Source organism: Lottia gigantea (assembly GCF_000327385.1).
Source record: "Lottia gigantea unplaced genomic scaffold LOTGIsca_5, whole genome shotgun sequence".
NCBI lineage: Eukaryota > Metazoa > Mollusca > Gastropoda > Lottiidae > Lottia > Lottia gigantea.
Window position 1 is genome coordinate 224,390 of NW_008709715.1, and position 15,470 is coordinate 239,859.

General features: G+C 31.1%; 3 protein-coding genes across 3 annotated transcripts; 2 read left to right on the plus strand and 1 right to left on the minus strand.

Moving 5' to 3' along the window:
- The first annotated feature begins 23 nt into the window (after nt 1–23).
- On the plus strand, nt 24–4,975 carry LOTGIDRAFT_209828 (hypothetical protein). The gene is made up of 8 exons (XM_009061725.1): nt 24–418; nt 734–816; nt 1,158–1,304; nt 1,724–1,863; nt 2,096–2,187; nt 2,305–2,370; nt 2,691–2,846; nt 3,571–4,975. The coding sequence occupies exons 1-8, from the start codon at nt 121–123 to the stop codon at nt 3,705–3,707; spliced, it is 1,119 nt and encodes a 372-aa protein (XP_009059973.1). The 5' UTR covers nt 24–120; the 3' UTR covers nt 3,708–4,975.
- A 1,350-nt stretch (nt 4,976–6,325) lies between these two features.
- On the plus strand, nt 6,326–7,636 carry LOTGIDRAFT_106234 (hypothetical protein; the record flags this gene model as incomplete). The annotated part of the gene is made up of 1 exon (XM_009061726.1): nt 6,326–7,636. One exon carries the CDS (start codon nt 6,326–6,328, stop codon nt 7,634–7,636), a length of 1,311 nt encoding a protein of 436 aa, XP_009059974.1.
- A 2,518-nt stretch (nt 7,637–10,154) lies between these two features.
- Nucleotides 10,155–14,547, minus strand: LOTGIDRAFT_106798 (hypothetical protein; the record flags this gene model as incomplete). Its single annotated transcript, XM_009061727.1, has 8 exons — nt 10,155–10,319; nt 10,604–10,699; nt 11,106–11,198; nt 11,922–12,089; nt 12,465–12,593; nt 12,818–12,883; nt 13,895–14,005; nt 14,380–14,547. The coding sequence occupies 8 exons, from the start codon at nt 14,545–14,547 to the stop codon at nt 10,155–10,157; spliced, it is 996 nt and encodes a 331-aa protein (XP_009059975.1).
- Between the last annotated feature and the right edge of the window lie 923 nt (nt 14,548–15,470).

Here is a 15,470-nt window from a genome sequence, read left to right on the forward strand (position 1 = left end):
AATAATCAATTCTTATGTCACGTGATACTTTGTTTATAAACTTTACCTCAGCTGTGTCACTTATGTTGTCGTTGTACATTTTTCTGCACTATAATATGAAATAAATTTGACTTTTCCAACATGTTTAGTTCAGTAACAAGCTGGTTGGGTGTAGGAGAGAAAAGTGAAGAACTCAAACCACAAGTTAAAGGGGAAAATAAAGAGAATGACGGAAATGACAAGGAAAATATTAAAAGTGAAAAAATAGAAAATGTCAACAAAAAAAGTGACTCAGATGCAGTGGACGGTGACAAATCTGAAAGTGCTAAAAATGAACAAAAAGCTGAAGTGGAGGGTGAAAACCATTCTGAGCCTTCTAATCAACAAATATTAGAAGACGTGTCTGCAAAAGCCCTGAATACTGCAAAGGAATGGGGAAGTATGTATAAATAGAGATAGAATTATTGGGACAGAAACTTCAATTCAATAATATGATATACGGTAGCCTAGATAGGGCCTAAAGACAAAGAGGAAAAAAGAATCTAGATAGATTGCAATAGATTACATAAATTTTTATGGGAAATAAGCAATATGAAATATATTGATTTTGTTGATCTGTACTGCATAAATATGTCATATGTTGACGAATAAAAGAAATGAAGTCTCTAAATTCAATGCATAGCTCTAACTCTAATCTGACTTAGATTTTACTCAGTTATGCAAACAGCTTAAAGGAAAAGATATTTTTTTACAGGTTATTTATACAGTTTTGGTAAAATAGCTGGTAAAACAGTGGCTGATACAGCCAAACAGTTTAAAACAACAGTTGAAGAAAAAGTAAACCTTTTAAATTTTTTCTTAAAAACATTTTCAATACATCCTTAAATGACACAATTTGCTGTAATATATTTGAAAATTTCCTAATGATTTTGATTTATATATACTGTGACATATTTCAAGGATTGCCTGATGTAGATTACTAGCTGTAAATAGAATTTTTTTTATTTCAATTTATTAGAACTGAAATTCACTTAACTGCATTTTTTTTTAACAGCAACAAAGATTGACTCTGAAAAGTGATAGGTGAAATTGAGCTCAATCAGCTAATGGGAATATTTACCATATCTCTCTAGAATTGTACTTATTTCAATGATTCAGAAATTATCTGTTTCTTTTAGACAATACTGGGTGATTTCAGTAAAGAACATGAAAAGTTCTTAGCTGAAAAGAAAGAAGAAAAAAGACATCAAGAGGCAGCCGTTCCTCCATGGGTTGGTTATAATGAAGAAGAAACAATGAGACAGCAAATATTAGCTCTATCACAGGTAAGATTAAAAAGAATGCATTGCATCCATATTCATAATTCTCAAGAAATGAAAAGTTGTGCCTATATGTATTGGATATTTAACAACAGAGTAGAGGTTCATGATATGATTCTATTTATTGGTTTTACAGATTATCACGGCAAGGTTACGTTAAAGTCTATGAGATCGCGGCAATCCGTGATAATCTGTAAAATCAATAAATAGAATCATATCATGAACCTCTTCTCTTTGATAAATAGCCAGATTTATTGGACCAAAAAGAGGGAATCTCATCTATAACAATATTACCCTAGGAGCTGAACTTTTTAGATTATCTAAATGGTCAAAAGGTCATAGTAAGATTATAATGTCAAGGTCAAGTCACAAATTTTTTTTTAAATTTACACAAAGAATTGCAGATAGATTTATGTTTATTATAGGACAAGAGAAACTTTTTAAGGAATCCTCCATCTGGTGTGCAATTTCAGTTTGATTTTCAAGCTATGTATCCTATTGCCATGGCAACTCTTCAAGAAGATCTAAATCTTAAGGAGAAAAGATTTGACTTAGTACCAAAACAGTAAGTTGAAACCTTTTTTTTCAATGTGTGTAAAATATAAATTGGTTTTGAATCTAGGTTTCACAGTACTTATATGATTCATTACGTTTATAATGGTTTATGCATAAGATATGACTCCCTATAGTTGCCTGCCAATCATCCACTATGATAATTTAGGCACTACGAGCTCTCATTTGGTAGTTTCAGGTTTGAAAGATGTATATTTTGAAACTCATTAAATTTTATTTTTCAGAGTATCAGAAGAAGTATTTTGGAGAAACTATTTCTATAGAGTATCATTAATAAAACAATCAACCCAGTTAACATCCATGGCACAACAAACTGGTAAGTTTTTAAAATACTTTTCAGGGAAGTTACTGACTTAACTAGTGTAAATACTAAAAAATAAGTTATTGCATTTGTCTTTATTTGGTAAAAAGATTATGACTGAATCAATTTCAGGTACAACAGGGGAAAGTCGATCTTCAAGTAGTTCTAGAAGATCATCTGCTGGAAGTGAAAACAAAGGTAGTTATCTAAGCTTATATCTTTAACAATAACAAACCAAGGAACAACATAGTAGTTGTGAAATATGCTACCTATCAAATGCTCTGTTATAAGTAAAAAATAATTTTGTGAAGAACTCTATAGGATATATTAATATATTCTATTCATTGTTTGGTCTTGTCAGCCCACTTTTAACATTGTATTTGATTAATTAGTAAAAATTAGAAGACACATTGTGTCAAAATTTGACTGAAGACTCATTAAAAAATAATTTGGTCGGATCATTGATGATAAGGTAAAAAAAATACAAAGAGAGGATAATCTCTTTTTTTTTACTTAAGCTGATGTAAAGCCAATTCCTAACAATGAAACAGAAGATGTAAGTCACCAGCCTGAGAGTCCCAATGAAAATGAATTTATAAGTGATGCTTTCTCTGATAATAATATGGATGAAGAAGCTTTGAAGAAAGAAATGGAATTACTTGGTGTGAAAGAAGGTAAAATCGTTTGTTTTTTTTTAACTTTGATACAGTTGTAAACACAATATATATTGTAAACACAGAATATAGCAATTAATAATGGAAGCCTTGAATAAAGCACACATACCAGTATACTGATATATTTTGGCCAATGGGTATAGCTATTGCTCACATAATCATTGGTCTGTCCCACTGTAAATATCATGAGTTTTTTATTTGATAAGGAGTCAATATAAAATGTCATTTAAGCACTTTTTGAATTACGTCAAATATTATTAATTACGTATTATTATTAAAAGGTATGTTATTCACAGCTTGGTTCTCACAAAAACAATTTTTGACTTACTCCTTTTGGACATTCTATAATCATCTGTAGAAAAATTGATCCATTTTTGCTAATATGATATAAATTTTATAAAAGTATTAAAAGTAGATCGTTAATGGAATAGCGCCTCTTAGAATGAACATAAAATTTAATTTAAGAGTATATATTAGTGGACTTACATGGTGTCAAAACTATACATCAGAATCCGTGTATAATCCAATAAATTTATAAAATCAAGTAGTTATCCTTAAAACTATGGAATTATTTTAGTTGTTTATGTATTTATCTGATTATACAGGCATTATGTTGTATAGTTATGACACCAGGTTAGTCCAGTGATGAATATTGACTATAGCGGTAGTATCTTTTTAAATGACAATTAAAGATTGTATAATGTGCTATAATTTTCTTTTATAGATGATGCATGGGAAAAGGAATTACAACAAGAATTACAGGAATATGAAGTGGTGGATGAGAGTGGTGCAGATATGGAGGATGATTTAGAACAGGAAATATTAAAACAGATTGAACAGGAAGCTAATATGATATCTTGAACAGTCAAGCATGTTGTTGTTATTTGTAAATATGTTGTAAACAAGAGGAAAATAATGTTAATATTCTTTATTACATCAAATTTAAAAAAAAATTATGAATTACTGATTGCTATAAACAATGAAATTGTATTTTAGCTTAGTTCATATCATTGATAAGTAACCAAGTCGCATAGTTCCTAATTTTGTGCTGTGAATTTTCTTTTTTGTGTATTTTTGCAAGACTGTCCTAAAATCCTGATGGGCTCTGATATAATGGTAAAAGGATTCAATTTTTCTTGATATCTCTAAATGTAAGGAAATGTTATCCCAATGTTTCATAGACACTTTTATTACGTAGATGCTAACATGTCAGTGAAAGGGATATAGTAATCTCCTTAATGTGCACATTGATTTAGCAAAGATTACCATCTAAAATGGGTAGTTGCTTCACCTGATATTTCTCTGTAACACTTTTCAAAGTAAAGATTTTGGATGTAGTTCATTTTCAAAGAAAAAGAAAAGTCCACTGTCAAAGTCAAGACATTATCATTGTTCTTGTATGCATTTAACAGTGACAAGCGATATCTGAGATGGGGTTCTCTCAGGTAGTGAAAAAAAAAAGACGTAGTTAAATTAAAAAGTAACAGCCTGTGATAAGTAACTTATAATATGATGTTAATTTTATTTAATGTATAAATTTAGATATTTTGTGTAATTATTTTGTTTGGGGTTCAGAAAATGATTTTTGTCTGATATTTCAAGAATGATGTTAATAGTTTGTAATTTATTGTGTAAATTCAAAATTAGGGTCAAAGGCTAAGCTTAATTGTTGTATAGGGATTTTTATTAGTACAATTAGTGGTTTACAAATTCTTGAAAAAGGCATTGAAAGAAATAATAGCAGAACTGAATTATCAATGTTTTCTCTTTTAGTATTATCAAGCACTGCATTTCCTGAATACTTGCATCATTGACAAAATTCTGCTCCAGATTTGATTCTACAAATATGTAACACTTAATCCAGGGGCCTTTTTCTCAAAAACTTAGATATCCGATTGGATGATAAACAAATTTTAAAATCAATATTAGTGATTGACCAATCAGATTATTGTAACACTAAAATCATCTAAAGTTAAGTTTTCAAGAATAAGGCCCCAGATCATCAAATAATTTTCTATTTCATGTTTGCTTGTTGGTTTATAGTGGTAAATAATTTAAGGATTTTGGAAACACCAAATAGTTTTGATGTAGTTTAAAGCTGGATATGACCAATAAAGGGACTCAAATACAACATTGTGTTCATTTTCTTCCTTAACCATTTGCAGCAAAATGTAAAAAAAGATAGAATCTATGAAAATTACGAGTGCCACACTGAAAAGAGCTGACAAGGCCTTGGATTGTTTTCTTCCAGATAATACAAGAATTACAGTGTCATTCTCTCTTTATACCTCATCAACAGATGAACATTCTCATTGTTAAAATAGCTCTGAATACAATTTTAGAGTTTCATGCCATGCAATCCCCAGACAATTGACCTATTTCATCCTGTGTCCCCACAGATGTTTCATTAAGTGAACAGAACTGTGTTGTGGTAAATGCAACAGTGAACATGTCGACCAACATTAAATTCAAAATATATATATTCTATTGGAAATCCATTATTGACAAATTGAATTCATTATTGAAGCCTTGGGTAATAATCAACAAGTTTGATCAAGGCCTCTTCTACATTTATCAGTACTCAGTACCCATGGCTCATTTATACGTAAATTAAAGATTTAATTTGCAAAAAGGGTTTATCAAAAAGATATTTAATATAAAAGAAGCCTATAGAGATACAGACAGACAGAATTTTAGTTTGATCTTATCAAATTAGATGGATCTATATATTAGTGCAAAAAATTTTGATTTGTTTATTTGAAATAATATATTTCCCTGTTTATACAGCCTTAGGCTAGCCTTTTATATTCTATAATTATTTAATAGGCCTTGACTTTGTGTTGGCTTTTCTCTACAGATATGTGAATATTTATTGCTTGATAAGAAGGTTAATTGCCCCGATTTGGACGAAAAATGGTAGCAAGACAGTACTGGAATAGATAGAATTTAAAAGTAGGTGACAGGTCAGTTGACACAAGACTGTTCTAGAAACAATGTGTATAAACACTAAAAAAAGTAGTACACATAATTACAGCCTTGACATTGGAACATAACTGCGTTTATAAAATGTAAACAGAACGACCCAGGTTAACAATGAATCACATTCAAGGCTGTCCTATTAGTCATCCAATCAAAATAATTCATTCATTATAATCAACCAATCATTTAGCTTTATGCTTATTTTTGACGGCTGCAGAATGACGAAGCCACGCCTACTTCTACAAAACCATAACAAGACCGGCTGTAACTTGGTGTCGAAGAATCCATGTTAGCACTCTAAATTCAGGAAAATAGTGGATGACAGTTTTGAAATTCTTGTTTACTGTGGAAAGGATAACTAATTAGTTATGCCGCAACATAAAAATCAAAAGAACCATCGTCATAAGGACGAAGATAGACACAACAACAATATTGAGCGACCTGTGCAAAATCAAAACAATAATGGCGGCCAAAGAAGAAATAACAATGCTGAACACAGAATGGCTAAATGTTGTTTTCCGAATGGATGTCGAGAGTCTGAAAATTTGATAGACCCAGAAGAGGCTTTAGATGCTGTCAAAGTTATTTGTAATAATGAAAATTGCACCATTGGAAACTGGATGCATCGTAGTTGTTTTGATGAGTGGGAGGAATCTGTTCTTTCTTATTTGCGTTCATGTGGAAGAGCAAGAAGCTGGAGTGAAAAGCAAAGATTGCAGAATCTGTGGACTAAGAAAGGCTATGACCTAGCATTCAAGGCGTGTGATTGTAAATGTGGAAGGGGTCATCTGAGGAAAGATTTAGACTACATCCAACCTACTCCATCTGTAGAAATTACAAAGGCAAAGAAAAAACATAAGAAGAAGAATGACAAACCATTGCCTGTTGTAAGCACAAACCACAAGACTGTCAACAACCAAAACCACCCTTCGAATCATAGCCCAAATACTGCTGTACCAAGTGATACCAATGGTAACACAACTTCAACACCCATCAAATCATTAATACAATCAACAGCTCATCTACGTTTGAGAACCGATAGTGTTAGTAGCACAGGTAGTAGTCCACCTAATTCTGCCAGTTCTGAATCACCACCTAATTCAGCATCACCTCTGAGTAATGCCAACTTATTCCTGAAAGGAAGACGTCTTGATGGAATGGTACATGATCATAGCCATATTGGTATGCCTGGTAATATATTTAGACGCAGACAAGATCTGTCAGCTTTCAGCATGCTACCAAAATTTAAACAGAATCCATATTATATCAAGATGGAAGATGATGGTCCACATGGTAATGATGATACAAGAAGTTTTGTCCTTTCCAATCTGAGCTCACGTAAAATGTCATCATTAAGATGTGTTTTATGTAAAGATGTTTTACCAGTATTTGATAGGTATCCATTGATAGATGGTACTCTGTTTTTATCACCACAAGCATATGACGAGGCTGTTGTACAGGTTATATATGAAGGTAGAATACAGTTTTTAAATGCTTGTTGTGTCAGATGTTTAGATGGTCATTCAGATATTAGATGTACATCATGTAAAAAGTTATGGGATGGTAGTGCCCTATTGTTGGGAACAATGTATACTTACGATATATTTGCTGCCATGCCATGTTGTCAAAAGCGGTTGACTTGTAAATACTGTCGTCGTGCAGTAGTCGATTTACATATAGGACTAAATTTTTATAGTCAATATAGCCAAATGACCATTTGTCCTTATTGTAAAGCTAACGACTATCACTTTATTCGCCCCATGACTGAAACCTTTATGGTGAAAGAATCTATATGTGGTGTCCATTATTAATTATTTGTATTACTATTATATATGGTACTAGTCTTTGTCCTTTCATATCAATTATTTAACCATTTTTTTACAATCCCACTAAATGTTTTTATGGCGATTTTTAAGTGGATTTCTAAATTTGTTATGCTTATTGCAGACACTGATAGCATCAATTTGCACCATTCCAAAATTTCAATCAGACGTCTCTGGTTCATGCAATTCCACTAAAACTATGTGTCACCCCTGCAAAATTTGTATCACATAAGAACTTTGCAGGGGTGACTTCATAAAACACTTTTAGTGGAATTGCTAGAACCACAGACGTCTGATTGAAAATTGGAATGGTGCAAATTGATGCTATCATTGTCCCATATACAAATAAAAAATTTAGAAATCCTCCTTAGAATCCCTTTAAGATTTGTCATGATGGTTACTGCCAATTAATTTGGTACTTAATGCTTCAGAGGTCAAAAACTATAATTATGTGTTTAGTGGGATGATGCTATCATTTCAACATTATGTATATATATGTTCATATCATGTAATGTCCATTGTTCTTGGCAAGGAGGGTTGTTTTCTATGAGTGGACCATTCCTCACTTACTTAAAAGGAAAGTTTGATGAGGCAGCTTATTTGTATGTTTTGTAATCAAGTATATAGTCAATTTGAGCATTGACGTTAAAAATTTTCGTTACATTATGGTCATTTCTGTTATATTTGATATATTGCTACAGATATTTTGATTGGTAAACAACCAATGTAGATATTCATTTTTCCCTTTAATTTTCATAGTCTTAATAGCATCAAATTAGTGCTGTCTGTTGCTAAATGCAATGTGACCTTTGATTTCCCATTACAAATGTGACTTTAAGTTAAAATGGTTTTGGTGATCTTCAGTAATGTATTTGGCAAAAATTATGTTTCTTTGTTTTATACTTTCAATATTTGTATTTTGAAATCCATGTCTCAACTGCTGAATTATTAATCGCTAATTATGTTAGCTTTATTCTACGACTTGCTTTCTTAATTATTTTCTTGTATGGGATTTTCTCCCTTTTCCTATTCAGGTGTTAAAAGCACAATTAAATAATGGTGCTCATGAACCATGTGTTTTATTGAATAAACCCCATTAAAAGCCCAAAAGTCTTGAAGGGCTGTATGATGAGCAAAATGTCTTTTGCATAATGAAGGAAACCACAATTGATCAAGACTTCGGTCATGTTTCTTGTGAAGGATTCATTCTTCTATTACTATTAATGCCTCCATCCATCATAGTCCTCTTCCAAGATGTTCCAAAACCAAATAGGTATTTTGAAGTCAGTCTGAAATAATATAAGTTGGTTTGCTGTGTCTCAACTGATAAAAATGTAACTCTGGATGTTGCGTTTTATGTTCTTTTGCGGATAACTTTCGCAGTTCATAATCTGAAGAAAAATTGTAGATTGGCTTTGACTGTAAGCCTACATGGCGCATTCTTGTCCATAGGTGAGACTTTGCAACTTTAGCAGTTTACTCACCGATAACTATGTTCAGCTGCCTTATCAGATAACCATCTACAGAAATGTGATGTTTGGGAGCTTGATTTACCATGTTCAACCAAACACCAAATTTACTAGAAACTTTATTGATCATATACAAATCGAATTAAACATTCCCACTGATAAACACTAAAAGGAGGAACAAAGACAATATGGACTATACATTTTCACGAAAAGTCCCATTCAACATAAAATACTACTGAAACAGGAAAATAACTTCCTTTTTCATTACTTCAGAAAAAATTTCCTAAGCTAATTGCGAAAAATAAATAACTATAAAAGGACAAATGAGAAAATGACAAAGTTTGATATAACATGGATTTTTGCGTCTGTCACGATTCCACATCATGAAAGCTACTGTAAATAAAAACATTAATCAACTTCATTCATTGCGTTATCAGCAGATGATGTTATATCTGCTGATGGAAGGTTATCTGTAATAACTGATGTAGCATCAGTATTATCTGTTGGTATATCAGTATTATTTGGGGCTATACCAGTGTTATCTGCTGGTGTACCAGTATTATCTGATGGTACATCAGTATTAACTGGTGGTGGAGTGTTGGTATTATCTGTAGTAGTAGATGTAACCTGGTTGTCAGTAGGGGTGATATGTTTGATAGTACTGGAGGGTGGTGGTGGGTTGACATCACTACTAGAACTAGGTATTATATCTCCTGTACCATTAACCACTGTTTCATCAATATTACTGCTGGATTCTGTTAAATAGATAATTATAAATTATTTCCAGCAAAAATATTTATTCTAGTCTCTGACACTGTATTGTAATGACACTTTTTAGATAATCTCAAGGGGAGATAACTACTATTGTGAATATTTCAATCTAATATTTGAGGTCATGGCAATAATTACTGAAATATTAATATACACCAGCTGTTCACAGCCAGGGTTTTATAAATTGTTATTTTTATTCATTTAAGTCTGGATTGTAGAGAACCTTTCGTTGTTACACTATTCAAAACAACAAAAATTAAAAATTCTTACAAATGATACAAATAAAACTGATAAATTATTTTACCTGGTTCCGAAATTGGGGCTTCAACACTCTTTTTACCATGAAGTTCATTTTGTAATGCTCGACATAAAGATTCTAATTTGGTACATTTGGCTTGTAACTTAGCTTTATCTGCATCTTGCTTTTGTTTCTAAAAATATAATACACAGTTAAAAATCAATACTGTTCAGCAAGGAAAAAGTTCAGAATAAATAAATTACATTTTTAAATGAAAATTTGTATTAGTCTGCAAATTTTCTTGCAAATCCATGTAATCCTGATGCACATATGTGGTGACAATATGAGATCCCATAGACAAAGGAAGAGTCTGGAAAGAAATTGTTCTAGCAAAACTATATATTTTGTCAACAATAATGCAAGATATTGGTGACATTTTGACACTAGTTTTTTTCATGAAATTTAAATAGATCTTACCTCTTCTACCATATCTAATAAAGCTTTATTACAACCATGCCATTTAGCCTTCCATTGAGCACCTTCTTTTTCTAACTTCTTAATACGTTTACTCATCTAAAATGAAATAGAAATTAAGTTTATTGGTATAATTTAATGAACTATTTGAATTCTGATTAGGTTAATCAATTGAAATGACAATTTCACTAAATCAAAGACATATAAAATAGTCTAACAATTCAAGTTAGAAATTTACAAACCATACCTGAACTTGAGTTATTGAAATATTTATTTGGTTGATTAGGTTTTAATCATAGTTTGCTAGTGAAAATGTGGCTCCTCGTAAAGATAGTCTAAGAAAGACCGATGTCATGTAGTTTGGTTGACATAATACTTTAAACACATTAAGTAAGATACATGATTAATTTCTATGTAATAGCTAACAGATCAATGAAAGAAGGTACTCTTCAAATATGTTATTAAATATAAGAATTATACAAACTGTCCTATAAAAATTAATTACCTTATCCATCTCAGTTTTAAACTTTTGAAACATATCATTACTCTTATTGATAGTAGATTGAAAATCTTCATATCTATCTTTATACATACCAAGCTACAGAAAAAATTAAAGTTTTAAAAATGTAAACTGTTACAGTTGGTAAGATATCAGCTGGTGAAAGGAATCCTTGATATCTTCTCTAGCTTCTTCTTTTAGCCCTAGCCTACATCACTTTAGCCCGTTTCAATCTTGGATATGGTCAGTCATTGCTTATTTGACAGGTTTGTTTCCTCTACTTTTTCGGAGAAAGTTACTAGTCTATCACATACATGTGTAATATAGCACATATCCTTAGATATCATAAGCAGCTCTTGTGATAGTCACATCAAACAATGTTTTCTTATGGTGGAATTACAAGATCCACAGAATTTAGACTAAAAATTGGAATGGTGCATATTGTTTCTATCAATGTGCCCTATCCACATAAAAATCTCTTTAAGAAGTGTGGAAATTATTACCTGAGTTTCTAACATTCCTGATTTCTTTACCGATTCTTCTGTCTTTTGTAGTAACTAAAATTACAAAGATCCAGTTATTAATAATGATACCAGATTAATTGTAAAAGATACAAAATAGGAAGTCAACATACTTCAACACAGAAGAGTTTAATAGAATAACAACCATAACCAACATGAAATATTGCTACTTAACTTTACAACTAAGGACATTACAAAATCTTTGTTGTTGAGGACAAATAATATCCAGAACTCTTGTGCTTTGAAAATTTCTAACAAATCCATGTTTTTCTCAGTAATTCTGTTAAGAATTGCGCTTGACAATTTGTAAGAAAAACAGAAATGTATCTCTCATCAATCCAATACTTACAAGTTCTTTTTCTTGTTTACCACGTTCTTGTTCTTGTTTTAATAAAATCTGGGCTTGTTGTAATTTGGCTTCAGATAACTGTTGTTCTATTTCTTTATGTTTCAATAATTTCTCTAGTTTCTGTCAATAATTAAAACAATAATCCTTAATCCTATATACATGTATATAATAGCAAGTGATGTTGCAATTTTGTTGTGCTTGCAACTTGATTCATTTCTATATATTGACCATAATATTAGCCAAACTAACAGACATTTAAGCTATATTTTCTGTCATGTCTGGCAAAATAAGCAATCAATTTTATATAAATGCTTTTAAGTGTAAAAGTATCAATGGAAGAACATCTTAATGTTTTAAATGCTATAAGATGGATGGTTAAGTTTTAAAATATTCTTTAATAACAGCAAATATGATCAGAATTGCCTTCCACTTGTATACAATATAAAGTAAGATTTTTGAGTAAATTTCAGTGTATTTTCAATAGTATTTCCTTACCTCTTCCTGCAACTCATATTTTTCCATAAAGTTTTTTAATTTACCAGCTAAATCAGCATTTTCCTCCCTTAATTTAGTATGTCTATCATGATTTTCTTGCATCTGTTGTTGTATTTCACCAATAGTTGTCTGGAAGATAGAGTAATTTTGATAGAAAGGAGGTCAAGGAAGTTCTACAGAATAAGATGGTGACTTGGGGAATGTAGATCACAGCCTGCCCCTTTCAGAACTAGGTAGGATTCAGAAAGACCATCCTCAGGAAACAAAGGAACTCAATCAGATCATGTTAAGCAAAGGGCAGCCTTTGTAATGTAACAATAAGTAACTAACAGTACAGGTATCATAATACTTACTTGAAATTTAGAAGATATTTCTTTTCTTTTTTCATCTTCTTCTTTAGATCTTTGTATACTTTCTTCCTACAATGCATTCATTGGTGTTAAGAAATTCAAAAGTTTCATATATTACAGTCGAGTAACCTAATTTCGTGGAAACCTATTATTCGTGGATTTCCGGAAAGGATTAATAATTTACGTGAGCGACCTTGCGCAACCTCCGCATTAGTTTGTTTTAATAAACATGGGTTTTCTGTACAATATCAGCTAGTAGAATGAATTCAGTAGTTTCAAGCAAGGTAAAATGTATTAATGTGTACTTTGACAAATACAAAATGGCGGATCTTAGTTATTACCAAACGTCACCATTTTTTATCAGCCGAATTTCCTTATAATCCCTAGCCGTAATCGGAATTCCAAGTGTCGTCTGCTAGAATGTAGTCCAACGAATGAAGTCACGTGATCAACTAGCGGATTTCGTGTCAGCAGAAAATTTCTATGGAACACAAAGTGGACCATATTCTTATGTTGTATCAGTGACTTTTATCAATAAATCACGCTACGTATCTTATTTTGTCAGTCACTATTTTTTTTTTAAATCGTGGTTCTTTGAAGGAATTGTCACTAATCAAAATGAATTGATATTAAAGATAAATACTAAGAGAAGTTAATTATACCACCCGGTATCCATACAATGTGGTTTTCTAGACTTATTTATAGTTCAAACATTGTACACGAAAATAGGTGACGCATTCTGACGCCGTTGCCGAGTTGGTTGCTCATGAAATATGGGTCAAAGTGAAGGATTCATAAAGAAAATCAAAATAAACCAATTTTAATTATTTTGTAGAAAATCTGAGGAAACATCTAAGACATAAAATTTTTTTTTTTGTTTTTTTAATTTTGACGAAATTCGGTGTTGAATCCTTATATCCACGAAAATAGGTTACACCACTGTATAATCTATACACCTACTGATTATTCACTACTCTATAAGTTATACATTTTTATAGTTAGTAATCTATAGCTTGTGAAAAAACTTTTTTCACTTTGTCCTTCCAACAAGTATCATTTGTTTAGCTAAAATATTCATACCTTAATAAGTTTATTATGCTTCTGTAGTTCACGACATAAACTCTCTAATTTACTTTTTCCCATAACAGCTTTAGTATGTTCTGACTGTATCTGGTCTTTTTCTCGACTTATCTAAAATATAACATTGAAAAAATTATAATATTACATCACATAGCCTTCTAAAATCTGACCCCACCTCTTATAAGGCCAGTTTATAGTATCATTTCCATCAGGTGTAGCTTGTTATTATAATTTTACCCCCTTGCCTTGAATTTCTAGGGCTGTGTATACATATTGTTCATATCAAATCAGGTAGATTATAGTCTGCAAGTCATAGATTATTAAATATCTTATATCTCCTATAAGCAAGAACAGTTTTTATGCAAACTCTATGCTTTATTATCATGTTTTAAATGATGGCTCCATTTATTCTGTATGCCCTTTTCGCTAAAAGTGATTGTAATTAGGTTTGAAGAAATATATATTTAAACAATTTGAACACTTACAACTGACATGCGTCTCTGAGCTTGTTTAAATGAAGATTGTAATACTCTATGTTCCTCATGCAAATCAGCATATTTCTTACATAAAGCAGCTAACTTCTCTTCTGTAGTTTCCAGACTACTTAAGGCACGTAAGATATGATCTGAAAAAAAAACATAATTAAGTGACATTAACATGATCTAACATGATAACATGTTCTTAATGAAAGGCAATGTTTAGAAAGATTCTCCTAAATTCTTTAAGATTATTCTCAAGTTTCTGAATTATATAACAGATGTAAAAGTCAGATATAAAAGTACTAATTCATATAAAATTGGATTGTTGAGATATATCCTAACTCATTAATGCAAAACCATATTACTCCTAAATCAGTGTTAACTGTTACTCTATATTAGTCTTTCAGTCACATGCAACACTTAAAGAGTTTAATGAACACATTCACTATTGACACTTATTATGTTTATATTCTAAATTACACTTCAAAAAATTATTTTTTATCAGTGATACCTTAAGTGATAAGCTCGTAAAAGGGAGACTGTTCATGCAAATCACTGGTTAAAATGGGGCCTGATTTGATTCAGTGAAACATAAAAAATTCATGCCAACTTTCAGGTGTGGATTATGAAGCATGCTAGACTAAATCACGACTTTGAAAAATCTGTAGATTGTTTTAAGAAAATGCAAAAATAGCTATATCTTTATCATATCCAAATAATCTTATCAATGATTACTTGCTTAAAATGACAATTTTAGACAATTACCAAGTAATTCCGAATCAACAATTCCAGTTAACAAAAATATTCAAAAATGCAAAAACTAGAACATCTAATACTATAATTACCAATACCCTTATCTTCCTTTTTCTTACTCTTCAACACAGATCCACCATTTTTTATCTTCCCATTATCTTTTCCATTTTGTTTAGTGGTAGGTATTTTATCAGTTGTTGGCGCCATATCAGACAAGAGATCAGTATCTTCTGTTGTTTCTGGTAAACTTATTGGTGCTTCAGTTTCCTGTTAATAGATCCAATCAATCATTAAGTGACATTTTCTTAAAGATTGATTTTATATAATATAATACTTGGTATAAT